The sequence below is a fragment of the Akebia trifoliata genome, chromosome 5, assembly GCF_017979445.1.
Source record: "Akebia trifoliata isolate Shusen 1 chromosome 5, ASM1797944v1, whole genome shotgun sequence".
Lineage (NCBI taxonomy): Eukaryota > Viridiplantae > Streptophyta > Magnoliopsida > Ranunculales > Lardizabalaceae > Akebia > Akebia trifoliata.
Genome location: NC_141379.1, coordinates 2,446,574 through 2,471,771, shown reverse-complemented (window position 1 = coordinate 2,471,771; position 25,198 = coordinate 2,446,574). Strand labels below are relative to the sequence as shown.

Here is a 25,198-nt window from a genome sequence, read left to right as displayed (position 1 = left end):
GTTGAGAACTTGGATTGCTCCCCTGTGAAAACCTTGGATTGAGAACCAAGGAAGGGTTGAAAAACAGTGTAAAGACCTCAAGTTCACAACTTGATCAGATAATCCACGGATAAGAAACCAAAACAGTATAAAATCCGAGAGTAGAGTAAAATCATCTGCCTCATTATGAAAACATTTCTATTGAAAAATTAACAGATCGATTATAGTCTGATGTAGAATCATAAGGACAAAAAATGTCTGAAAGATATAAAAAAAATGGACTTCATTGTCAAACACACCAGTTTTTTTAAGAATGTAGAGAGAGTATAATTTATTATGTACCATATCATATTACATCATTGTAATTTGTAAATGATGGGCATGTTTGTATTTTAAAGATAATTACAATTTTAATGATGTTAGATGTAAAATAATGTACAATTTTAATGGTTTATTTGCATGGTATTTGCCCAACAACTTTGGATACTATAATTAACCTTTGTAATCTATGCTTATTATTGGTGCAAAATGAGGAGTAATGACCGTGTCATTTAAAGATTGCTGAAGTCTTTCAAGACAACCAAGAACATTTAAATAATTTAATAGAAACAATTTCAAATGCATGAGTGCCCATCAACCTGGGGTTACCACACACACACATATACATATAAACAATGATTCTCTCCTCTCCAACACCATTCAAAAGAATTCCAAAGAAAGAAAAGATGGCAGTTAAGAAACTGTTCTTCCCTCTCATTTTCAAATGTGTGATCACAATTCTCTTGTTCATGGTACAATGTGTTATTAGCACTAGTACAATTAAAGGGTCGACAGGAGGGAAAATGGGTAAGTGGCAGCTTCTCCTAAACAACACTGGTGTTGTAGGGATGCACATGGCCTTAACCCATATTCGATCAAATAGGCTCTGGACTATCCGGCTACCATCTTCGTCGAGGCTACGACGGTAAACGATGCTTAGGCTCACGTACCGCTTCCACCGACCCGTCTTGCTGGGCTCACTCTGTTGAGTACGACGTGGCCAACAATTCAATTAGACCATTAAGGCTCAAAACTGATACATGGGGCTCCTCAGGTGCCTTCTTAAGCAATGGAACACTTTTCCAGGCAGGTGGGTATGGTGAAGGTTATCGAAGGATTTGTTACTTCGAACCTTGTTCCAATGACCATTGCAATTGGAGGCAATCAAAGAATTACTTGGCGGATAATCGTTGGTATGCATCGAATCAGATACTTCCGGAGAAGGATAGGGTCATTATTGTGGGTGGAAGAAGGACTTCCACTTATGAATTTGTACCTAAATTGTCTTCGAGGGAGAGTTCTTTCGATCTTCCATTCTTACACCAGACCAACAACAAAAAAGAGGAAGGCAACAACCTCTACCCATTCCTTCACCTGTCCTCGGACGGTAATTTGTTCATCTTCGCCAACCGGGATTCAATCTTGTTCAACTATAATCGAAATAGGGTGGTTAAGACCTTCCCTCGGATGCCCGGACATGGATCAAGGAACTACCCAAGCACAGGTTCATCATTAATTCTCCCACTAGACCACACTAATAAGTTCCAAAAAGTGGAGGTCATGATATGTGGGGGTGCAACTTCAGGTGCATATAGTGCTGCAAAAAAAGGTACATTTTTAAGAGGATTGAGCTCTTGTGGTAGAATTGTGATCACAGGACACACACACAAGTGGGTAATGGAGGAAATGCCAGGAGCCCGTCTCTTAAATGACATGTTGATACTCCCAACGGGCCAAATTTTGATCATCAATGGAGCAAAACACGGTTGTGCCGGATGGAATCAATGCAGCAAAGCCTTCTCTCCAACCTTACCTCTATACACCAAAGAAAAAATTGGGTAAAAGATTTTCAGTCTTAAAGTCCACAAAAATAGCTAGAATGTTTCACTCTTCAGCCATTCTTCTTCAAGATGGAAGGGTCTTAGTTGCTGGAGGAAATCCTAATAAGAGATACATTTTCAACAATGTAGACTTCCCTACTGAATTGAGGCTACAAGCCTTTGTCCCATACTATATGGGTCGATATTTCCACAATAGAAGACCAAGTAATGTATCAATACTTTATGCGAACCATGGTTATGGTGTCGGTTATGGAGAAGAATTTAGTGTTCGATTCTGGCTTGGGAGGAAACCGAGTAAGGTGGTTGAATTTAGTGCGTACTCCCCACCTTTTACGACACATTCAGTGTCCATGAATCAAAGGATGTTGAGGCTCAGATGCAAGAGTATGGTTAGAGAGAAAGGTGGCTGGGTTAGTGCAGCAGTAGAAGCTCCTCCATCTCCTAATGTTGCACCATCTGGTAACTATATGCTCACTGTGGTTGATGGAGGGATCCCCAGTATATCTCATTGGGTTAGGTTTATACATGCTTCTTAGGGTTATTAAACTCATGTATCACTCTTTTTTTACTTAGTTTTATTCTGATATTAAGGAAGTTAATAGTTTGCTCAGTTTTATTTGATATTAAGGAAGTTAATAGTTCAATTTAAGTGTTGGGAATGTTAACCTGTTTTGCATGATCATCAGGAGCCCATTTTTGTTGTCATCATCCCTGTTTTTGCATAGCAGAGAGACCCATGATCAATCAATCACAACCATCCAACTGGTAGACAATCTCTTGATGGGGCAATGATTTTGAAATTAATTTTTCTGCTGCACAAAATGGAAATGTTGCAGCATATATAAACAAAAACATGAAGGAATATTCTCAAGCTTATATATAATTTTTAGGAAATTAATTGCATACATCATATTTTTTTTTTCTTCATTAATAATTCATATAAGTTATAAAATCAAATGGAGAAGATTACAAGCAACATTGGCCGTCATGATGAGGTCCAATTAAATGTAATATTTGAGGGAGAAATTTCCTCCGAAGCCTTTCTCTTTATGGTACAACAAACAATTTACTTTGAATCATCAATAATGGTAAGACCATCTATTTGATTGATTATAATACTGATCTTGGTATCGATTTGATTGATGATGGTACTGATCCTGGTAGAAACCCGAATCCATCTCAGGCACACCCATTTCTGATAACAAAGATGTTTGAAGACGCCATCCTTCCGGTTCTTTGAGGAACATGTTTGTGTCGATATATGACTTGAGCTTTGTGAGGACTGGATTAAGCTTTGGATCTTTTCGTGCTTCCAATGCAGTCACAAAGTCGCGGGAGATGACATTTAGAATCTTCCTGAACTGGGACTTATATTTACGAAAGAGCGCAAAGCCTGCCATCTGGGAAACATAGAAACATTTTAGTAAATAAAACACTAGTATGTAAGCGAAAGGAGACAAGTCGTGGTTTCAACTTACTTTCAGGAAGGCCTCAAGTGCAATTGCTGTGTATATGTTGGCAGGGAGAGCATTCAACAACCTCGCAAGCCATGCCCAACCTTCCTTCAGACCGTGTATGTTTTGAACACCATCAACTTCCGTCTACCACAATATGAAAATACAGTTTATTTAATACCCACAAAGAAGAAATAAATAAGTAAAACAGAACCTCAATTGAAAAATGATTTTGCAGATTATTTGAAGAGTTTAGTGATGTTTCCATGTTTTTTTCACAAATTTTGTTTCAGAATAAAGGATTATAGCAACCAACCTGAACCAATGCACCATAGAGTTTCATATAAGATTCCACACCTTCCAGATAACGGTCAGTGGTTTCAACCTTCCCATCTTCTCGATCACCCATCGTTTTTTCAGTTGATGCAGACTGAAATTGCAGACAAGAGAACAGAAATTGTTTTTGGATTAATTCCACACCTTGACTGTCAGATAGCCTTAATTTTGGCGGCAACATTCTTCAATTAGCATTCTTGGTTTCTATTAAAATTATTCACCAAGCACTGACCCATAATCAAAACCTTCTAGTACTTCTATTATAGGCAGTGCCCAACAGGTTGATGAGCCTAACACAGCCATTTTCCAAGTGGGATTTCAGCCATGCTTGGATCAAGCAAAGAGGAAAAAATACTAGCGGAGGGTAAGAATGCAGCTAAATCTAATTGAATTGAAGCCAAATTTGAATATCTAACAAATGGAAGGCTTCATAAAAGATATTTTGTTCTTGAAATATGTCAAAAAGAAAACAAAGGTTAATATTTTTTTTACCTAATACGATATTTAACTACAAGCCTTAATGAGAATGATCTCTGGCCAAGCAATGGAACTGACTTTACCTTTGAGTAGGCCACATGCTTTGGGACTGTGTATATGCAAGCTTTGTGAAATTCAGCAAGAAGAAGATCCATTGCGAGCGGGACCTAATTCACAAATAATTTTAAATAAAAATACTGGAACAATTCTCATATTAGGGTGGTAGATTGTTACATAGAAACCCTACAAAGGTTTGTGGGGCCCACATGTAGATGAGTGGAGGGTTACTTTTCTGTGATGATGCCAAAAGTCGGTCCATTCTGAAACTTTTAAAGTAGATTTATCATTTAGAACATTCCCGACCATGCATTTCACAATTAATTTTGAGTCTACTTTCTGTAAAATTAGAAGCTTCGTAATGGGTTGAATTTTTTTTTTTTTGGGGCGAGGGTGAAGATCATCTCAATGGTAAGAAGATGGATAGAAACGCTTTACAAGAGATGGACCAAGGGAATTGGTCCATTGGTTACCATGGTAAGAATAGCGGTATAATACCACTTATAATTGGGCAATCGACTAATACCCCGACACCTCTATGTCCATCCACACCAAAAAAATCATCCCTCGACTCATCTTGACGTGGGCCTTACAAGCCATTTAAAAATAAAGTATAAGAATATAATTTTATGTGGTCCTTAACAAAATCATGATGTTCTCACTTTGATGTGCTATTCAATAATTTGCTAAACTCAGCATATAGATGCATGTACAAAAAACCATGACACCAAGAAGAATGAAGAAGAAGAATACCTGAGAAGTAACAAGAACAATGACATGGCCACAAGCGAAAGCGCTAGTAAAGCTTGCACTCAAGGTTTCACATTGTGAAACTATCTGTAAAATAAAAACAGGGGGGAAAATCACTAGGCTATATTTTTGCATATCTTGAGGATGGAAAAACATGAAATAAGAGCTATAATATATGGCATACACTAGAAATGACAGCTTTAAATTGTTTATCATTATAACTATGGAAGAAGAAATATGGTATGATATGATCATATAAAAGCTTTACATAATTGATGCATAATGCTTTTCAAAATTTAACATTTGTAAATAAACCATAGAGGATGAAATTGCCAATATTAAGAGCTCTAACGGTGTAATCCTTGTACTTTTATCTAGTGTAGCTATTAAATATCAAGTGAAAGTCTCTTAATATTTTCTAATTATAAAAATAAAGAAGTAGCTGTTAATGCATCAACCTGACAGAGAGCATGATTAACTGCATATTTGTACAGTTATCTTTCTCCCATCCAGACAGGATAAGATATTACATAATCTTCCCATCAATTGAGAATAAGATTTAGCCACATATTTGAATCGAAAATCCTATTCCTTGACTTCTATGCAAACTCACACACCAAAAGATGAAGACAGCTAAAATGACAGAGAGGGTCAAGCATCCAAGATTTGTGTTCAGCACAACTTCCATGCCCGGAACGAAGGCAAAAAATTGAGGACAAATTTCAACACTTTTACAGATTGATAAGTGATGAAATCTCTCATTTCCATTCTTATATACAAAAAGAATAACTTCAAATCCTTCTTTGACAAGAGGTAAGTCCAAGTTTCAACTATCTAGCACTTCAGTAGTCTATATTATAGATCACAACCCTTTCACTAGTCTATTTCATAGATCACAACTTTTGTGAATGTCTGGGTTTGACCCAAACCACTATAATAGATAGTTTGATCGTCTAATCCATTCCAGCAATAGGAGTCTAATAAAAATGTGAATAGAAGAAGGAATGACAGATTCACCATGCTAACAATATAGGGATTAAATAAACTACCTCATCATCATATGTTTTACACAAGAAGTTATTCTCAAAAGTGGCAATAAAGAGAACTAGATAAACCATATCATAATACCAACAATCCCTTTAGAATCACAGAATAACTTTCCAAATAATGTATGTTTCCTGATTGTTTGGAGTACCTTCTTTGCAAACATGGCAATACTGATGGACTGAGGACAAAGAGGATCGCTGATAATTTTAATCAATTCACTCGCTCTTGCTCTGCAAAACAGAGATTTACAGATGAAATAAATAGAAAAATGCAATACACTTGAAGAGATCAAGTATCATGTACAATGTTTGAAAACAAACTACAAGCATCCTAAACTGAAAACTGCGTAACAGAAAACTTATGGAAAATGAAAGATTTGAAAGATGAAAAAACTGAAAAGAACACCCACACATATTCAAAGTACAAACATGGGTTACAAATTTAAAAACCACATTGTACAGAGATGTATACATTATAGGGTTCTACGGTGACATTCTGAGGCTTACCAAACAAAAATCACCTCACCTGACATTTTCTCTGGTCCCACCTATTTGTTTTATCCGTCTAGATATCTGAAGCTCATAGCTACGAAATTCCTGCACAAAATAAAACCTTGTGATCAAAATATAAAGCAAAGCAATTTGACAGTTCAAATAGAAGATAATTATACATCAGAACTTCAGAATAATTCTTTTCAAAAGTATAAAAAAAGATACATAATTTCAATAATCAAAATTCAGAGAGAAAAATTACATCAAGGTGAGGTAAAACAGATCTGCAAATGCAGAACAGATACAGTCAACTAATGAGACTGTAAGATGATGATGCATTCAGAGATTCAGCTAACATGTTAAGTTCTCTGATGAGTCTAAATAACCAAATTGTAATATAAGTACAAATATAATAAATGGTTTAAAGAAGTAAGCAAACAACTATAATAGATAGATATGTTTAAACCACGGATCAGAAAACAAAACAACATGCAGTTACAGAAACTTAACATTAATAATTTTGAAATTACCTTATTGGAACCTAATATCAGTGTCTGGTTCTTTTCATCAAATTCCTTGTACTTTTGTAGTCTTTCTGCCTCAATTTTTAGGGCACTTTCTGCAGCCTTAACTATGTTACCTGTCAGGACATCAAGTAATTGCATCATTAAATAAATTAGAAAAATACTAGGAACACGTCAAGTTCATGGAACTTCACGAATCCATTTAAAAAATGCCACATATTGGGAATAACAATCATTCGGCGTTTGAAACTTCGGGATGGAAGAAATAAATAGATCAATGAGTATTACAAAGGCAAGCATATCCATAAAATTTTGCAGAGCTGTTGATTGCGCTTTACCTAACTCAAATTCCTTGCTATGAGAATCTCTATCTTTTACTTCCTTTTGTGCTTCTGCATGTGCATCAACCTTGCTCCCCTTATCTAGCTTTTGGGCCACTTCACCAGAAACCATTTTCGTCATTTTGATAGCTTCCTTTTCTGCAGCTTCTTTGGCTGTCCTCTCAGCTTCTAAAGCTGCTTTTTGTGCTTCTTCAGCTCTCTTTTTTGCGACCTGCATCCCAACAGTAACCATTCATACACTAGAAGCATTATCATTGTCATCAAAGGCTTATCCATAACATTTAAGGTCGGCTAAACGAATTGTATTGGCCTCCATCAAATCAATATAATATACCAAAATTTTCTTCATAAGCAAGAATACATTAACTTTACATGGTTCTCATGACTTATGTGACAAAAAGAATGATGCTATGAGACTTTCCAATGACATGAACTGACATGATCCTCCCCATGCAAGTTAGAAACAATTTTATAGCAAGAGTAATGTATGTGTAGGTTTAGCTAACACTACAATGCCAAGTTTATCTATGAAAAATATAATAACTAAATAGATAAATGATGTTAAAGACAACTAACCTCTGCTTCTACTTTAGCTTTTTCTTGGCGTATTTTTTCTTCTCGGAGAGCTTTTTCCTTTCTTTTGGCCTCTTCAAAAGCTGCATCGTTTCTTATTCTCCGTTCTTCTATTTGTGATCTGTGCTCATGATCCCTTTGGACAGCAATTAAGTGGTTATCAAGTGCTTCTGCACTGTAGTGATGAGAGAAAAGTATCAGAAAATTTGCTTGAAATTGAAGGGGGAAAAAAAAGCATATGAATTGCATCATGTAATAGAAAAAAAATTATAGCAACAACAATTATTATCAATGCAAAATCTGAACCACATACATTATCACTTAAAACCTAAACAACAGTTGCGCGCAGAGAAAACAATCAATTTTTTAATTTGGACAATTGGCAAGATACATAACCTGGAATATAGAAATCTATAACAAATAATGTACATGTTACATATGATATTTTTAGAGTAAATCACTAATTTCCCTAAATTAGAGTAGCTAAGGGAAAAGGGGGCAAAAGGCACAACACCCTCGTGATGACTAAGGCTCAAGACGAGGCACACATATGAGTGAAGAAAGGTTCAATAGAAATTATAAAAATTAACCAGTAAAACATGAGCTTTAGATATTTTACAATTATAATATATATATATATATATATATATATATATATATATATATATATATATATATATATATATATATGAGTTTTATAAACAAGTTAAAGAATTCAACACTTGCAAGAGGAAGAAGAAGAAGACTCAGCAGTATTAGAAACAACGGAGAAGAAAAAGGGAAAGAAGAAGGGGGATGATGCACATTATTATCTCGATGAGAACATGTGGCATAAGATATGTATATTGTTGGAATAAGTCTATTTATATGTCCTTTTTAGTCTTTTCCTCTATTAATGAGTATGTAATGCCTTTTAGGCCTGATTAGGGCTAATTAATGATTATTATCTTTTTCTCTTAATTTCAATTTGGTATTAGAGCCTCTCTCTCTCTCTCTACCTCCATCGATCTTCCACTCTTCTGCGACAAATCGATTGACTACTCTTCGTCAAAACAACACACACACACTCGTCTTCAATTCGTATCACCCTTACGAGGGTTCTCCGTCACGATACAACCCTATTACATCATGTGATAGGGATTCCTTACTCATTCAGAGCCTGCGATCAGGCTGTGTTCACAGCAGTAATGCTGTTTGAGGATAACGATGCCAATAGTGGTTTTGTCTAAGCCTTGCGACACCCAAAGTGGATGTCTTCGAGCCTTGCGACTCTGAAAACACCTTCGTCCAACTCTTGCGACCATAGTCTGCCTCGTACGACGTTGGTAAGTGGCTGTTTGAGGCTGTTTGAGCCCTACGATCACAGCAGATCTATGATTCTGAGCAAGCGACACTAGTAGGTGGCTGCTCTAGTTCGTGCGACACTTGTGGGTGGCCATCTGGGCTTCGTTATCACAGTAGGTGACTTCCTTGTACTGTACGAAACAGCAGATCGCTGTTATAAAGCTGTTCTAGTTCATGCGACACTTGTGGGTGGCCATTTGGGCTCCTAAATCACAGCAGCTGACTGTTCTTTATCGATTCGATCATCGTCAGGGTCATATGAGGATGGTGACAGTTGTTTTGAACATCTATAGAGGTCTGTGATTACAGCTAGATGTTATTTGAGACTATTCTACAAGCAGTGTTACTCCTAGAGACTCTACACTTGCAAGATTGACTGCTCGGATAACCCATAGCAGTGTTTAATTAGATTCCACGGGTATTGCGATCATTTTATCCAAGGGAGTTATGTCCTCATCCAACTTGAACTCGCTTCCAACCATAGTATTCGGATTATTCGATGGCTTCTGAGACATCCTCGTCCTCAATCACTGGTAATAGTAATGGATTGAGTGGTCCGCTTTCTCACTCAACCGACTTTCCAGGTATTCAGATTACTACAGTGAAATTAGATGGTCCTAATTATCTCCTCTGGGCACGATCAGTTGAAATGTTCATTGGTGGAAAAGGAAAAATTGATTACCTCACAGGGGCGGACAAACAACCTTCACAGACTGACAACTCTTACTCCCATTGGTTTGCTAATGATTCTATGGTCCGTTCATGGCTGGTTACTTCGATGCAACCACACATTGCGGCTGGTTTTATGTTTTCCTCGACAGCAAAACAGATATGGGATTCCGCAAAGAGCATTTACTCGCAACGTCAGAACAATGTTAGGATTTTCAACTTGGAGCGTGAGATTTCTCGTCTTTCACAAGGAGACTCTTCAGTTACCACCTATATATCAGAGTTACGTGCTCGGTGGGAAGAGTTGTCTTTCTATTCCTCATCTTATGCTTGGAAGGACTTTTTGACGAGACGTTATATTCGTCGATTATTGATAAGAATCGGATTTTTCAATTTTTAGCTGGTCTTCGAGATGAGTTTGAGTATGCGAGAGTTCATTTGTTGGGTATGGATCCGTTTCCGTCTTTACAGACCGCATATTCTTATGTCTTTGCTGATGAGAGTCGTCGCGCAACTATCCTACCTCATTCTTCGGGAGATCATTCCGTTATGCTTGCTCGCCTATCGTTTCCACAAAACCCCAGTGGGTCTATGCCTACCCGTCAACGACATAAGTGTGATCATTGTGGAAAATTGGGTCATGTTAAGGTTCGATATTATGCACTTCATGGTCGTCCTAATCAGCAACGATAACAATCTCAGCGATCTTCAGCTCATGCAGGTTCTCAATCGACTACTGATTCACCACCTCCTTCAGTCACTACATCCTCATCAGATTTGGTATCTTTATCCCAGGCTGATCTCGACAAGTTCAGGAAATTCTTCAATCAGATGGAGACTTCATCTCAGCCGGTCTCTACATTCGCTCACTCAGGTGCTATTGCATCTGCACACAGTGTTTCCACCACTTCCTCACCATGGATCATTGATTCTTGTGCCTCCGATAACATGACCGGTACGTCATCCCTATTCAAAACTTATAGTGTCTGTTCTGGTCATCGTAAGGTTCGCCTTGCTGATGGTTCTTTGTCTTCTATTGCTGGTCGAAGTATTTTGTTCAGTAATCATGGCCATTTACGTGTTAAGGCATGGACAGATGCAGACTATGCTGGTTCAGTGAGTGATAGACGTTCTACTTCTGGGTACTGTACTAAAGTTGGTGGTAACTTGGTAACTTGGCGCAGTAAAAAGCAGGATGTGGTTTCTCGGTCGAGTGCTGAGTCTGAATACAGAGCTATGGCACTTGAAGTGTGTGAGTTGTTGTGGCTCAAGATCTTATTAGCTGACCTGTGTCTTCCTGTGCTAGTCTCATTCTTACTATATTGCGATAACAAGTCAACTATTAACATAACGGCAAATCCAGTTCAACATGACAGAACGAAGCATATCGAAGTTGATCGCCATTTTATTAGAGAAAAGATTATTTCTGGACAAATTTGTACTCCCTTTGTTCCTACATCTCAACAACTCGCTGATGTTCTTACTAAAGGAGTTAGTAAAATTACCTTTGAAGGTGTACTGTCCAAGTTGGGTGTTGTTGACATTCACGCACCAACTTGAGGGGGAGTGTTGGAATAAGTCTATTTATATGTCCTTTTTAGTCTTTTCCTCTATTAATGAGTATGTAATACCTTTTAAGCCTGATTAGGGCTAATTAATGATTATTATCTTTTTCTCTTAATTTCAATTTATATATTATTTTGATGGCACTATGTGGCATAATGCATGTTATTAAGTTGTAACAAACAATAAAAAGTAAACCAGATGCATTTAGTTTATTCAATTTTTGGTGAGGCATGCACCTCACTTATACTACCTCGCCTCACATATCTTGAGGAACCTTTGGTCACCTCGCCTTGAGGTGGATCTCAGAAAATTGTGATAAAGTAGACATTAAAAAAAGGTTAGTCAAGTCTTCATTTGATAAATGAAAATTTTCAACACAATTTTGACATCCATTGCACCAAAATCTCCACAAAAGTCATGAAACACTTGTAGATCTCAGAACAAGCTTGCCAACACATTTAAGAACTTCATCATAAACTTGTAAAAAGATTGGCCTTTTCATAGTTATATATGGGCTCAACAGGATTTGAAAACCTAAACAACTGTTTCTAGTTATGTTCTTTGGGGCTTCAAACAAATCTTGATCATAGATCGATGGTTATATGGTTTAAAAAACCTCCTATTTTGGGCTGCTTGCAGATTAATAGGCTTAATCGAAATATTGCCAAATGGGCTTTAAAATATATATATATATATATATATATATATATATCCGTTCAGGTGCCAACTATTTGGCCACCACATTTTGTCCTACATGGGCTAGAAGTTTCAGGATGGGCTGATTTTTGGTGAGGATGAACTCTGTGATGAGGAGATCATCCTCATCAAAAATCAGCCAATTCCAAAACTTCTAACCCCATGTTTATGAGTTAAAGAATTGCGGACCGTCCATTTTTTGTAAACCACTTTTGATGGGGTTAGAAGATTCGGAATTGGCAGATTTTTGGTGAGGATGATCTCCTCATCATAGAGAACCTCCTCACCAAAAATCAGCCCATCTCCACACTTCTAACCCATGTAGGAAAAAACGTGGTGTCCAAAACATGGCACCCGAACAGCTCTTACATATAGGGCGTTCAGAGGCCCTAAAGAGAGTCAAACATTTTTCCAATCTATGGGTTAGAAGTTTCAGAATGGGTTGATTTTTTGTGAGGGTGATCTCTATGGTGAGGAGATCATCCCCACCAAAAATCAGCCCATTCTGAAACTTTTAACCCCATCAAAGGTAGTTTACAAAAATTGGACAGTCCACGATCCTTCAACTTCTAAACTGGGGTTAGAAGTTTCAGAATGGACTGATTTTTGGTGAGGATAATCTTCTCACCATTGAGATCATCACAAAAAATCAGGCAATTATGAAACTTCTAGTCCATGTATTGAAAAATGTTTGGCTCTAAATATATATATATATATATTTGTTAGCCTTGCTTTTGAGAACGAAGAATGTTGCTAGGGAGAAAGAAATTGATCTTACATTTTACGTCGATATTGCGTATCTATTTTTCTATCCATCTCCCTTCTAACTTCTGTGTTTTTATCAACCTGGATGAGTGAAGAAATTGACTTCTCATTTTCATTCATCACATCTGTCTCCAATGCAGAAATTTTGTTCCTGATTTCCTCCTGTTAAAAAAAAAAACAGTTATGAGGATGGCATGCATGTATTGACTTAAGCAAAGTTTAAGGAGCTAGAAGTTCTAAATCACAGCAAAGCCCCTTAGTTTTTGGAAGGATAAGACTCCAAACAAAATATTTAATGTGACATTCTTATATATTGCAGAAGCATACAAAGGTCTCAAATTTCAAGTGAGCACCATCATCTAAACAAAATCAAATAGAAATAGAAATTACCTCAACCAAAAGCAAAACCTTGACAATTAATATAGTTTTAATTACAGGGTGAAGCAGATGCTAAGAAAGCTCCAATCCAGATCCATAATAACAATTGAAGAACTAGCAACACATTTAAGCAGTCTTGAGAAGAAAATGCAAATGCTTTAGACTTGATGAACACTAATTGCATTAAAAGTCCCAGATGGGCAGTCTTGCATCATGAAAGCAAGAAGAGGAAGACGAGTAAAATTAAAAAAGAAGATATGACAAATTACTGCTGATACCAATTGAGTGGAAATAGGTGCATTGGATCAGTTGCCTTGCTATTGTTTAAACATCAGTCTTTGATCTACGAATGATCACACTATTCAAACCTCAACAAAGCATAATTTCAGTATTATCAATTGAAATCTAGCTAGGGTTGGGGTCTAAATTGGATTAAGAGAAAAGAGAAAGAGGAGGAAAAAAAGAAAATAGGAATGAGAAAAATAGAATTTGAATTTACTACACACATGGTCAGATAAAATAAAAAAGGCAAGTACACGTTCTTGACTTTTAAGCCAATCAAAAATTACATAAATGACAAAAATAAATCAAAAACAAAATACAAACCTTAACCCATAGCTGGTGTTCATATTCTCGTTCAGACAAAATGCCTTCCAATAACCCTACTTTATCCAACAAATGAGCTTGAGTTTCTTGAAGGGCAAATTCGTCCTCGGAACTATCGGTGTCACTGAAAGGACACAATGAATGAGGAATCATGGCTATGATTATCTAGAATTTATATTAGTGGTATTATAAACAGAGCGAGTCACAATATTAAGTGTACCTAAAAAAAGGAAAACTTTGAGCAAACAACTGGATTGAAGAAAGGAAGAACAATAGAATGACATGCACTAATCCCAGTGAGATATTAAAAATATATAGGAAATTATATGTACAAAATTCTAAATGGCCATATGAACATTGTTTTCACAACCAATCAGTCATACAAGTAATTTCCTTGTAAGAGTTCACATCAAATTCAAAAACAAAAAAAAATCAAAAAAATCAAAAGATAGTATTTGATAAATTAAGGAAAAAACAAGCAATCAAGAATTTTTTATTTTTTTTAATAAGAATAGGCCGTTGAGGTGAATGAGTGATAAGACTTAAAAAAACCAGAAATTTACTATAAAGGAAGGCCGATTGATATCTCTTGGGCAAGTACAACAAAGATAATTGCCTGATATCTCTAATGCATTAGAAAACTAGTTTGAAAATTTTCCCAACATAAATCTATTAGTGGAAACATTTTATATGATTTCCCATATATATACATAAATGAAAATAAAAAATTTATCGTTTTCATCAAATAAAACACACATCATAGTTCATAACTTAATATTAAGCATTCATAACAAGCTATTTGTAGACAATTCAACATGAGGGTGGGTTGATGAAATTATGAATACCTCAAATAAAGCTCAGCACAACTGAATTGTCTGCCACCCACCAAACTCCAATCACGATTTTTGTCATCATCACTACCCATATCCTCCATCTCATCATCAGATATTCGCATTATAAAAGCTTGAGGACTACTACGAACAACGCCATTTGAGTTGGGAAAGTCACTGAAAAAGTTACAAGAAAATCACCAATTGAGCATACTTTACAAGAGAGAGAGAGAGAGAGAGAAAGACATTAGACATTCTATTCAGACAATTAATGAAGGTTAAAGAGTGTTATTTTGTACCGGAGATGAGTTTTCGTAAAAATCGGAGCCGTTGAAGTGGTAATAAGCTTCAGTTCTAATGAATTCAACTCTGATATAAGAGCATCTAAGCTCCAATTTGGTTCGGGATCCACCGTAAGTCCATCAATATTTTTGGGACAAGGGAGTTCCAATTTAATAGCCCCCCTTTCACAAAGATACAGAACCAAAAAATGAGATTCACAAAATAGAAATTGAAACAACTTCATGAACAACAACAAAATACTTACATTTCCAACAACACTTAAAAGCACAACTCTGGACGCGTATCACAATCAAAATAAGCTGATTTTGCAATCTGAATAGAGTACAAAAACCAAAAATACAAGTAAATAAAGTTATTTATATCCTCATTTAAAATGCTAAACTATGCAGCCACTAAATCAATGAAGCCATTGGTACACTAGAATGTTAATGATGCCTTTACTACTGTTGTAGAGATGAGCAAATTAAACCCTAACAGATCTGAGTGGTAACAAGCATCACATTAAGCCCTAATAGAGAAACCCTTTGTGAATGAGTCCAAAATCAAGGAAAATACATGTTGTTCGATCTGATAAACCCTAATGGAGAAACCCCAGGTGACAATCCTGTAGAGAGAGAGAGAGATTTTTGTGACCGAGAACCGAGATGGAGGAAAAATGAGTGATAGAGAGAGAGAGTTACCTGTATGGAGTTCGTGAGAGATGGAGAGAGCAAGGAAGCCAAGAGAATGCGATGGTTCAGCCCAATAAACCTCCTCAAATTATTCTTCGAGTTGTTTAACCATCATAGTTTGCGGTAATTTGAAGTAGATTTTGCAGAGAAAAATCAGATAATACAGTGGGTACTACTCGTTGTAGAAACGTCAAAGTGCAGAATAATTTGTGCATCCGGTTTTTACAATTTTTCAGTAGCAAACAAGCAGGGCTAATTGTTTGAAAGTTTACGTTATTTTTTTTTTAAGGGTGTGTTTGAAAATGGTAGGTAGTGGGATTTGGGGGTTGGAGTTGGAGTTGTTCATGTTCTTTCTAACTCCTTAATAAGTGCAGATGATGGCGTTCCATGAGAAAAGATTTTGTTGAGGAATTTGATCAAACGTTCGATGGGCATAAGTAAAATTGTTGAGTTTCGAGCAGAAGCGAATGAAATTGCTGTATAGAAAGGAATCAGGGTGTCTGAGAGTTTTAATTTTAAGGCAATGGACCTTCTTTGCCTGGATTTGGTTTTATGCTTCGCAGCAGAGTTTTAACAACGAAGAGCAATGGTTTGAAATAGAAGACTTTGTTAATATACATCTTTTTCAGGAATAAATAAATAACTAAATATAATTTACGCGTATTAGACAAATGGATTTTGAATTTTGAGGGACACGAACTCAAGAAGCTTTGTTTTTCACCAAACGAAGGAGAAGTTGATCATGTAAAGAAGAAGATTGATTTGAGTTTTCAAAAGAGTAATCTTTTTTCTTTCTTTTTTTTGGGAAAGTTACTTATTAGCTCTTTTATAACTTCCTATTATCATTTAAAAAACCTCCAACAGGATCTGTGAAAGGGTTTCTCTTCCCTTCTTCACTGGCAACCATTCTTGTAGCCATGGAAGAAGAAATGGCTTCCAACAGGGTCTTCATAAAAATAATAATAAGAGAGAGAGAGGAACGAACCTGTTAGTTGGTAACTTGGAGTTCCTCCGATGAAGAAGATGGAATTGAAGGGTCGTTTGTGAAAAGTGTTAGAAGGATTTATAGGAACTTGGAAATCAAAGAAACTGGATTCCCATCAAATTTCCACTTTCCCGTATCAATGCTCCTGACGCCTATGCCCTTCAATTCAATGCCTCTTCTCTCTCTCTCTTTCTCTCACATATATACTGAACTTAGCTTCCACACTATTCCATCCAAAATATCAATTTTATAATTGTGATGTTTTTTAATCCTACTGAATTTCCTTTTATTTTCAATTTATACAGATTTCATTCAAAATTTAATCATAAAATTATTTTTATTTTAAAAATAATCATTATTTATGATTTGATCTAAACGATGGATTCCTCTTTTGAAAGAAAAAATACTATTTTTTTATTTTAAATTTTAATTTTATTTATTTTTAAAAGTTTATAAATTATTTAATCATAAAATTTTATTTTTGATTAATTAATCTGAGTTTGAATCTTCGTATTTATTTACTTGATAGCTAAAGATTTTAAAAGTAGATGTAGCTGAAAAATAAATTTAATGTATCTCCTTAATTATTTGAATTTGAAAATTCACTCTCATTTTTTGATGTTTTTTGAAGCAAAATCCATAATAAAAAATTTATTTTGAAAGTGGTTTCAATTTTTCTTTCTTCTATTTTTGAAGTTAATTTCTGACATCTTCTTCACTTTCAAATTTTAAAAAACGGTTCTTGAAATTTTTTTTTTTTTTTTTGTGAGTTTTATGTATATTTTGTACTAATTTTTATATATTTTAAAAATAGATTTTACCAAAAAAAAAAAAAAAAATTCTTCTAATGAATTTCAACTTCTTTTCTATTTCATCTTATAAGTGTTTTGTGTCACATTCATATTTAATATGATTTTAATATTTATTTTCTTTCCCTTATCATTAATTACAGCTCTTTGAATTATAAAGATTTCTCTATCGATCACTCTCCCACTTGAAATATCCATGAAATTTCTATTTTTTAAAATAAATTCCAGTAATCTTTTATACTATTTACAATCTTGGTCTTGCCTTTGTACTCCTTTTAATAATGTGGAGCGATTTTCAAAAATCATAATGACGAAATATTTTTTACTTTTACCAACAATTTAAGTTTTTATATTAAGATTATATTTTTGTATACTTGTTTTGGGGTTACAATTTAATATGAAATTCAAAATTTTAATATTTAGTACATAAGAATAGATTCACACCAGTGTTAGATAACACAAGCAAACTAAACATATTTCAAGAAAAATGTCAAACAAACAGCATGAAAGTTAATCGAACTCAAGATTTTTCACAACAGAGTCAAGGAAAATCCAATTTAGGATATGTAAAACAATTTTTGTTATTATCAAACAAATACAAAAGGTCTCATGTTGGTTGGAAAATCATTTTTCTTGGGGTGAGGGTGGAATTTCGAAATCCTACAAATTGAGGAATTTTGTTTGTATTGGAAAATAGATTTCTACGGAAAAATCTGCAATCAAACACTTGAAATTAAGATTTTCCATGAAAACTCAAATCTTTATTATTTTCCACTCGAATCAAACAGACCCTAAATAAACTCTAGTGTTTGGTTCAGTGTATGAATTCAATTGTGAATTGTTCATATTTGACTAAGATCTTATATGACTCCTTTATTACTTGGAAAATATTGTCATAATAAATAAAATTTAACTGACATAATTTTACATATTTTGATAAAATAATTAATTTTTTAATGATCCCTTGTTATTGGAAAGAGTTGTGATTTTCCAACTCCCCCTCTGACATACTCTCCCTCTACTCTCAAGTCTCAGCGTGGCATGTGCATAGAACCATAGATTTCCTCGGGATACATAATTGTATATATTTACAGCTCTAAAACACTATTCTTTTTTATATATATATAATATATATAAAAGAAAAATGGGATGTGCGGTTGTGTATCTTGAGTAAAAAATCCATGGTTCTAGGCAAATGCCAAGTCAAGAGAGTAGAGGTGGAGCCGATTTATCATTATTCTATTTGGAACTCACTGTTTTTTTTTTATTGTCGAGTTCACAACTTCTATTATTGAGCTCATCACTTTTTATTTATTGTCGAACTCACTATTTTTTTTATTGTCCAGATCAACATTATTTATTTTTATTTTTTGTTAAATTCAACAATTAAAAAAAATGTCAAACTAGACAATAAAAAATGGGGAATTTACACTAGAAAAACTCATCCATTTTCATTATTGAGTTGAAAATCGACTAAAAACTTGAAATAAAGATTTGTCTAGATGATTTCAAACAAAAAGAAACATTCTTGATTGGTTTTTATGAAAAAATTAAGTTAAAAAGTGAAAAAAAAAAATAAATAAATAAATAAATAAAAATCTCTAATTTTTTACATAGGCTTTTTTAAATGTTTGAAAAAATCCTTAAAAATTATTTATTCTTCCTTCTTAAATCATTTTCGATGGAATGGAAGCTCTGAAACTTAATTGAAATCAAAAAATGAATTTTGTATTATTTATACAACGGTTAATTGGAATGATTAGGACATTCAATCGTGAGAAATTTGGGAAATAAGGTTCATGGACTGATTAGAAATAAAATTTTCATTCTCTTTGAGGACACTTTTTTTTTTCTTTTTCAATTATATTAATTATTTTTAAGAAGCAATTTTACCTTTATAGGTTAAAAGAAATTATAGAACTGAAAATGAAAGATCAAGACTCAAAACCATTAAAAAGAAAAGACTCAAAAGCTATTATGAATGTTATAGCAGCAAAGTTAAGCTTAATGAAATTAGAAATTTTTTTAAATTCTGTTCTAAACCAATGATAAAATGAATAATAAATAAATAAATTTAAAGGGAAACCAACTCTTAGTTTGAATCCCCTAAAAACTCTCTAACCTACAAAACATGATCTTAAGTAAGGGTGCAATTTAATTCGAATAAAACGAGGATCAAACGAATCGTGAAATTTGGATTGATTTAATTCGATTTAGACGGGTATCAATTCGATTTCAGATTTAATAAATAAAGAATCGATGAATTTGATTCGATTATCGATTCTGACAATATAAAAAATCGAATCAATATTAATTTAAAATAAAATATTATATTGATTTTTAATTTTTACAAAAACTAAACCCTAAAAGTACCTAACTCTTTCGACTTTCGTTATTTCGGTTCCCTGACTTTCCTTCTCTCTGTCTCGTCGCTTGCAGCGAACGTGCGGCTGCGAGCTCAACTCCGGCGGTCATCCTTCTCTCTCCCTCTCTCTCGTCTCTTGCATCTCAACTCCGGCGGCCGGCGGTTCATCGCTCTCATTCTCTCGTCTTTTGCAAGGCAGGGGTATGGCTCTCTCTCTCTCTCTCTCCATTACTTTTGGCCGTAGGCTTATTGTCAATGGGTAGAGACGTCGAGTATTTTGCCCTCTCGATGCTCCAAATTAACTTCAAAAAACCCAACAAAATATTGGGGATTTGGGGTTGATTAGAATCTATTTCTATGGTCAATTTTTATAATTAGAGGGCTCAATCTGCAAAGAAAAGAACAAATGCAGGATGGCCTGTAAGATGGCCTGTAGGATGACATGTAGCATGGCCTGTAGGATGGGGTTCGAATTTGGATATTCCTATAGCAAATCAGATATTATCAAATATACGCTAAGTTTATCAGATTGGGGTTCGAATTTGGATATTCCTATATCCGGTTCAATCATTCTTTGCTCCATCCAATTTATGCTATTTCCCGACCTTGTTTTCTGATACAAACATGGTTTTAAAACTCAGTTTTGCGTCTCGTCTCGTCCATGTCAGATACCGACCAGTTTTTCAAAATTTTGAAAAATGAACGTGGGGTTTTAAATCTCGTCTACAAATTGACTTGCCTGTCTCGTCTCATCCTGTCCATGCTTGATACTGAGACGACTCGGGTGATACATCTCGGTCTCGGATGAGCTTTGAAACCATGGATACAAACCCAACAATACCTAGGTGTTAGTTATGTGTAAAAGCCCATATCTCTTTGGAGTCGTAACATTTTCTCATGGAGAATGTCCTAAAATATCATCTTTACTACTTTATACTGCCTTTTTATATATTTACTCAAATTCTGATATATATGTAATGTTCATATTGTTCTCATTGTCTTCTAGATAGTAAAATGACAAAGGAAGAGTGTGATCAAAGTGGAACCAGTCATTCAGAGGAAGGAAATAATGTGAATACCGAAGCCAAAGATAAAAATGCAGAAACTCGGAAAAGCAAAAGAAAGAAACGTTTAATGAAGGAGACTGTTAGTGCTGACAAACGTGGAGTATGTTATTTGAGTCGAATTCCTCCACACATGGATCCATTGAAACTTCGGCAGATTATTTCTCAGTATGGAGAAATACAGAGGATTTATCTCACGCCTGAAGGTAATGAACAATTATATGAAGGTAACTTATGTGGGGCAACGCTTTTGTCGGGGAAAAAAATGTTTCCTTACAATCCTACATGACTATTACCAATTCAATTTCAGTTGCTTAATCCTTCATTTAGAATTTTTATATGGGAAAGAGATGGAGGCTAAGGACATTATCATCTCGACTTTGGCGTGTCTGTTTTATTGGAGCAAGGTCTATAAGTTGTTTAGAGTGGTCTTTTTGAGGATTTCCTGGTGAGATGGGAAAGGGTTTGTAACCTAGAGGAGTAATTTGTCTTGTTTGGCTTTCTTGTTTTTGTGTTGTGCATTTTTTTTTTTCTTATTTCTTTTTCAGGTTGGATAGCCCATCCTCCTTTTTGTAAATTCTTTCTCCTTCTGAATATATGTTTGGTTGCCTATAAAATGAAAAAATATATATATATATATGGAAGTCCTCACAAGTCACAAGCCTATTTGCAAATGATAAAATAGAAGTTGTGTATTTGTTGTTGTTTACTAATTAAAGGCAGTTTATTGTTTTACCGGACAGATCCTGCAGCTCAAGTACATCGTAAAAGAGCTGGTGGATTTCGAGGTCAAGAGTTTTCAGAAGGGTATGCATGAATCAATGATTATGTTTATTTATTTTAAATTCTATGCATCCAATTACATCTGCTATTTCCAGATTGTGAGACTGACCGACAAATAAATGCTTCAACTAATTGACTTTTGAAAACATTACCCTTGGCTTTCTTGCTTTCCCTTTTTCTTTATAGATCATATTATAGTTATGTTCAAGTCATATCAACTTTTGCATTTGTGGAAGTTACTATAATGGTTATCATCAGTGTCTAATTTGTGGTAATCTATGACTTCTGTAGCTGGGTTGAATTCACGAAGAAAAATGTAGCAAAGAGAGTTGCTAATATGTTAAATGGGGAACAAGTAGGTACGCCTATCTGTCATACCTTCATCTTATATCATATGAAGTTTTTTCTACTAAATTTTACAATTTTAGAGGATGGACATTTTAGTTTGCGTCGTCATTGTGGGAGGTGTTCCATTTTTGACCGAGTTTTCACAACCTTACTGCTTTATTCATGTTTAGGTGGGAGGAAGAGGTCATCATTCTATTATGATATTTGGAACATCAAGTACTTAAGTAAATTTAAATGGGACGATCTCACTGGAGAAATCGGTATGAAACTGATTGAATTTTGGTGAATGATACAACTGTTGGCTTTAACCAGTTGGTCACCTCTCTGAGTTGGCTTATTGTTAATGCAGCTTACAAGAATGCAATAAGGGAGCAGAAGCTCAATTTGGAGATGTCTGCTGCCAAGAGGGAACGAGATTTCTACCTCAAAAAAGTTGACCAGTCTCATGCTTTGATTTCTATTCAAGAACGGCTAAAGAAGGTATGTGCATTATTTACTATTTACGTAATTGCTTCATCACTTGGATCCTGATTTTAATATATTGACCTGGATTCATCTCCAAGGGTCATTCATTCTGATTTTAAGCATATTGATCTTGCTAAACTTGGGTTGTTTGATTGAAGCTGAAACATAAGTACTTTGAATTTTTCAAAACCCGTTGAGTTCAACTATACTCAAATTAAAACTCATTATTAGGGGAGAAAAACAATATCTACTCTCCTGCACGAGGTATCTTTTTTAAACTAGACGTGTGTGCATGTGCATGGGATTTTAATAGGTTTAAGTGTGAAGGCGGGATGTGTTGTGTTTATTATTTATGTTACTGGTACAAAATCTATGGTATGGCATAATCTATCTTTCCCTACATTCGAGATATTTTTTTCTGTCAAGTGTTGATTCCATAAGCTACAAAAGAAGAGAAACAAAAGGAGGTTGAAGGCACCTACAAGAGAACAGTAGAAACGAAGGAAAAAATAACATGAACAGAAAAAGAGCCCCTGAACTCTTCAAAATATTTGCAACAAAAGAAAATAAGACTTAAAATGCCTGATGATACTACAATGTTACACAGAAACAGAAGAAGGTCAAACATGACTCAGACCCTGTTGACCAGCAGGAGCCAAAGGTGATTCGCCAATTCCCGCAGACACGACCAGTGGCAGATTCTTCATTCCAGAGCAAATCTCGACTCTCAAAAGACATTTTGGCTGGGGTGAGTTTCTTCCTTTTGTTTATGATTACCCTCCTATGCACACATTGTGCTCATTGAAGCTCCATAATTGTGTATCTTTACAGGTGTTTGGTGCTTCTTCATGACCATCATCCTCATAATTGTCGTCATCATCACCAACATTGCCCCAGTCTTCGGTACCTTTTGGGCATTGTGAAGGAGACATACTAGTGAGTATTCTACCTTCTGGAGTCGATCGCAGTCCTCTCCCCCCCCCCCCCCCCCCCCCTCAAAAAAAAAAAAAAAATTGTGGGCTGCTATTCATGCCATCCTTGTTTTAAAATTTACTACTTGCTTAATGTTTATTATGATTATGTAGCCCAATTACTAGAAAACATTTAAATTGTTTATATGGGTTTTTGTCTGCGGTAGCATACTCTTCTCTGCTTATGTATCCAAAATGCATATAGTTTTCAGTTTTTATTTTATTTTATTTAATATTCTCCAAATATTTATGTTTTGCTATGCAGAATCTTAGTTAATTTTTGGAGGTCATTTTCACCCAAATCAGCTTTTTCATTTTCACAAAAAAAATCCATCAATCCAACAATTCTGGTTTTACTAAAGTGGGTTATGAGTATAAAAAATAATAATTAACAGTCCATTTAAATACTAAAGAGAACTTCATATTTGATGTGGTTTAAGAGATTTTGGAAAGAGACGGATCCTTGGTAAAGGTCACTTCATCCTCACTAAAGATGGGTTCTTGCTCCATCCCCACTTGTGATTTGAAACTCTTTTGTTAAAATTTTCTTAAATGCACAGCCTTTAATTCTTGAGTTAGTTTACTGTAAAATAGTTTTTCCTCCAAAAACCTAATCCTTGATTATCTGACAATTATATAGGCTAAAAAACTTCACTTAACTCAGTGATTCCAAAGATGAAATAATAGAGAATCGAAATCGGTTGGGTGTTACATTCATTTCCATTAACCTCTTATGGAGTAACATGGTATTCCATCAGTTTGAAAACGCAGGGATATCTGAAATATTCAGCAAAACCAAGAGGGGTATTTCAAATTTATCCTATTTATTAAATGCACAAGCAAATAAAAAGTCATGCTTACTGTCTTTAAAAATGAAAGGAACGCCCGAGAGGAGGGAAAATTTTGAAGCGGCTGCCCGCTTCAATGTTGGATTCAGAGAAGAGTTTACTTGGGGGCCTAAAGATAGGTGCTACAGCCTATCAACACAAAGTGAGCTGTGCCTACATGGGGGCATGATACGGATAACTAAGTGAAAGCCACGATGGTCCTGGGTGGGGGGATGCTACGGATAACCAAGTGAAAGCCACCCATAGTCGTAATTAGATTTGGGGCTGTGGAAAAAAGGTACCCAATTTTATTACAAAAGCTCTCTTGGAGTTCTGAGAACACAAACAAAGAGTACCTTTACTTTAACAAGTTTGTTTGTTACTCAACAAACCTTATATTATCAATTTTGTTACCCAGCGGCTCCACGTCGTAATATTGGATTGATTTGTTACTCAACATCTGATGCCACATGTTACAAACAACAAAATTTGAATGACTTTGACAATAAATTATTAAAAAAGAGAGGAAAAAAAAAAGTTGATTTTAACTTTAAAGTAGGGAGTTTAGTAGCCATTTTTTTTATTTTTTATTTTAAGGTTGTGGGGTTGGATTGCCAATTTGATAATCCATGTGTACCCAATGGTTCTTAGTTTCTTACTAGGATTTGAAATCTTACTAAGCTAGTCATGCTAGCCTGATTCATAAAGTAGGTTTGTTTAGTAACAAACTTATAAAATAAGCGAGTTTTTGTAATAAAATTGCTACAGATAGGCGTGCCAGGTAAATCTATCATAAAATTATTTAAAGATCAATTCAGGTTTCTGCCTAGGCTCCGAATAGAAT

General features: G+C 35.0%; 2 protein-coding genes and 1 pseudogene across 4 annotated transcripts; 2 read left to right on the top strand and 1 right to left on the bottom strand.

The window, feature by feature from the left end:
- The first annotated feature begins 704 nt into the window (after nt 1-704).
- Nucleotides 705-2,395, top strand: LOC147400961 (aldehyde oxidase GLOX pseudogene; annotated as a pseudogene).
- Nucleotides 2,396-2,713: 318 nt separating this feature from the next.
- Nucleotides 2,714-16,964, bottom strand: GLE1 (nucleoporin GLE1-like protein). Of its 3 annotated transcripts, none has more exons than XM_086442027.1 (16): nt 16,723-16,964; nt 15,311-15,378; nt 15,063-15,227; nt 14,779-14,940; nt 13,934-14,057; nt 12,963-13,111; nt 7,913-8,084; nt 7,334-7,547; nt 7,002-7,111; nt 6,506-6,576; nt 6,129-6,210; nt 4,937-5,020; nt 4,210-4,293; nt 3,630-3,743; nt 3,338-3,460; nt 2,714-3,259 (listed from the first exon to the last, which is right to left on the bottom strand). In XM_086442027.1, coding segments are annotated over exons 2-16 (1,977 nt in total). In that variant the 5' UTR covers nt 15,313-15,378; nt 16,723-16,964; the 3' UTR covers nt 2,714-2,938. The 3 variants fall into 3 exon arrangements, with proteins under 3 accessions (XP_086298153.1, XP_086298156.1, XP_086298155.1); XM_086442030.1 differs by lacking the exon at nt 16,723-16,964 and adding an exon at nt 15,747-16,678; XM_086442029.1 differs by lacking the exon at nt 16,723-16,964 and adding an exon at nt 15,508-15,609.
- Nucleotides 16,965-19,781: 2,817 nt separating this feature from the next.
- Nucleotides 19,782-23,538, top strand: LOC147400959 (RNA-binding (RRM/RBD/RNP motifs) family protein). Its single transcript, XM_086442025.1, has 8 exons — nt 19,782-20,097; nt 20,903-21,166; nt 21,704-21,767; nt 22,035-22,102; nt 22,262-22,351; nt 22,441-22,571; nt 23,164-23,304; nt 23,388-23,538. Exons 2-8 carry the CDS (start codon nt 20,911-20,913, stop codon nt 23,406-23,408), a joined length of 771 nt encoding a protein of 256 aa, XP_086298151.1. The 5' UTR covers nt 19,782-20,097; nt 20,903-20,910; the 3' UTR covers nt 23,409-23,538.
- Nucleotides 23,539-25,198: the final 1,660 nt, after the last annotated feature.

Coding starts and splice junctions, on each gene's coding strand:
- GLE1 (XM_086442027.1), bottom strand. Junction 14,941..15,062: donor TTTACGAAAACTCATCTCCG/GTACAAAATAAC, acceptor TAACTTTTTCAG/TGACTTTCCCAACTCAAATG. Junction 3,260..3,337: donor CACTTGAGGCCTTCCTGAAA/GTAAGTTGAAAC, acceptor TATGTTTCCCAG/ATGGCAGGCTTTGCGCTCTT.
- LOC147400959 (XM_086442025.1), top strand. CDS start 20,911: ATGACAAAGGAAGAGTGTGATCAAAGTGGAACCAGTCATTCAGAGGAA. Junction 21,167..21,703: donor GATTTATCTCACGCCTGAAG/GTAATGAACAAT, acceptor TTTACCGGACAG/ATCCTGCAGCTCAAGTACAT. Junction 22,103..22,261: donor GTTAAATGGGGAACAAGTAG/GTACGCCTATCT, acceptor ATTCATGTTTAG/GTGGGAGGAAGAGGTCATCA.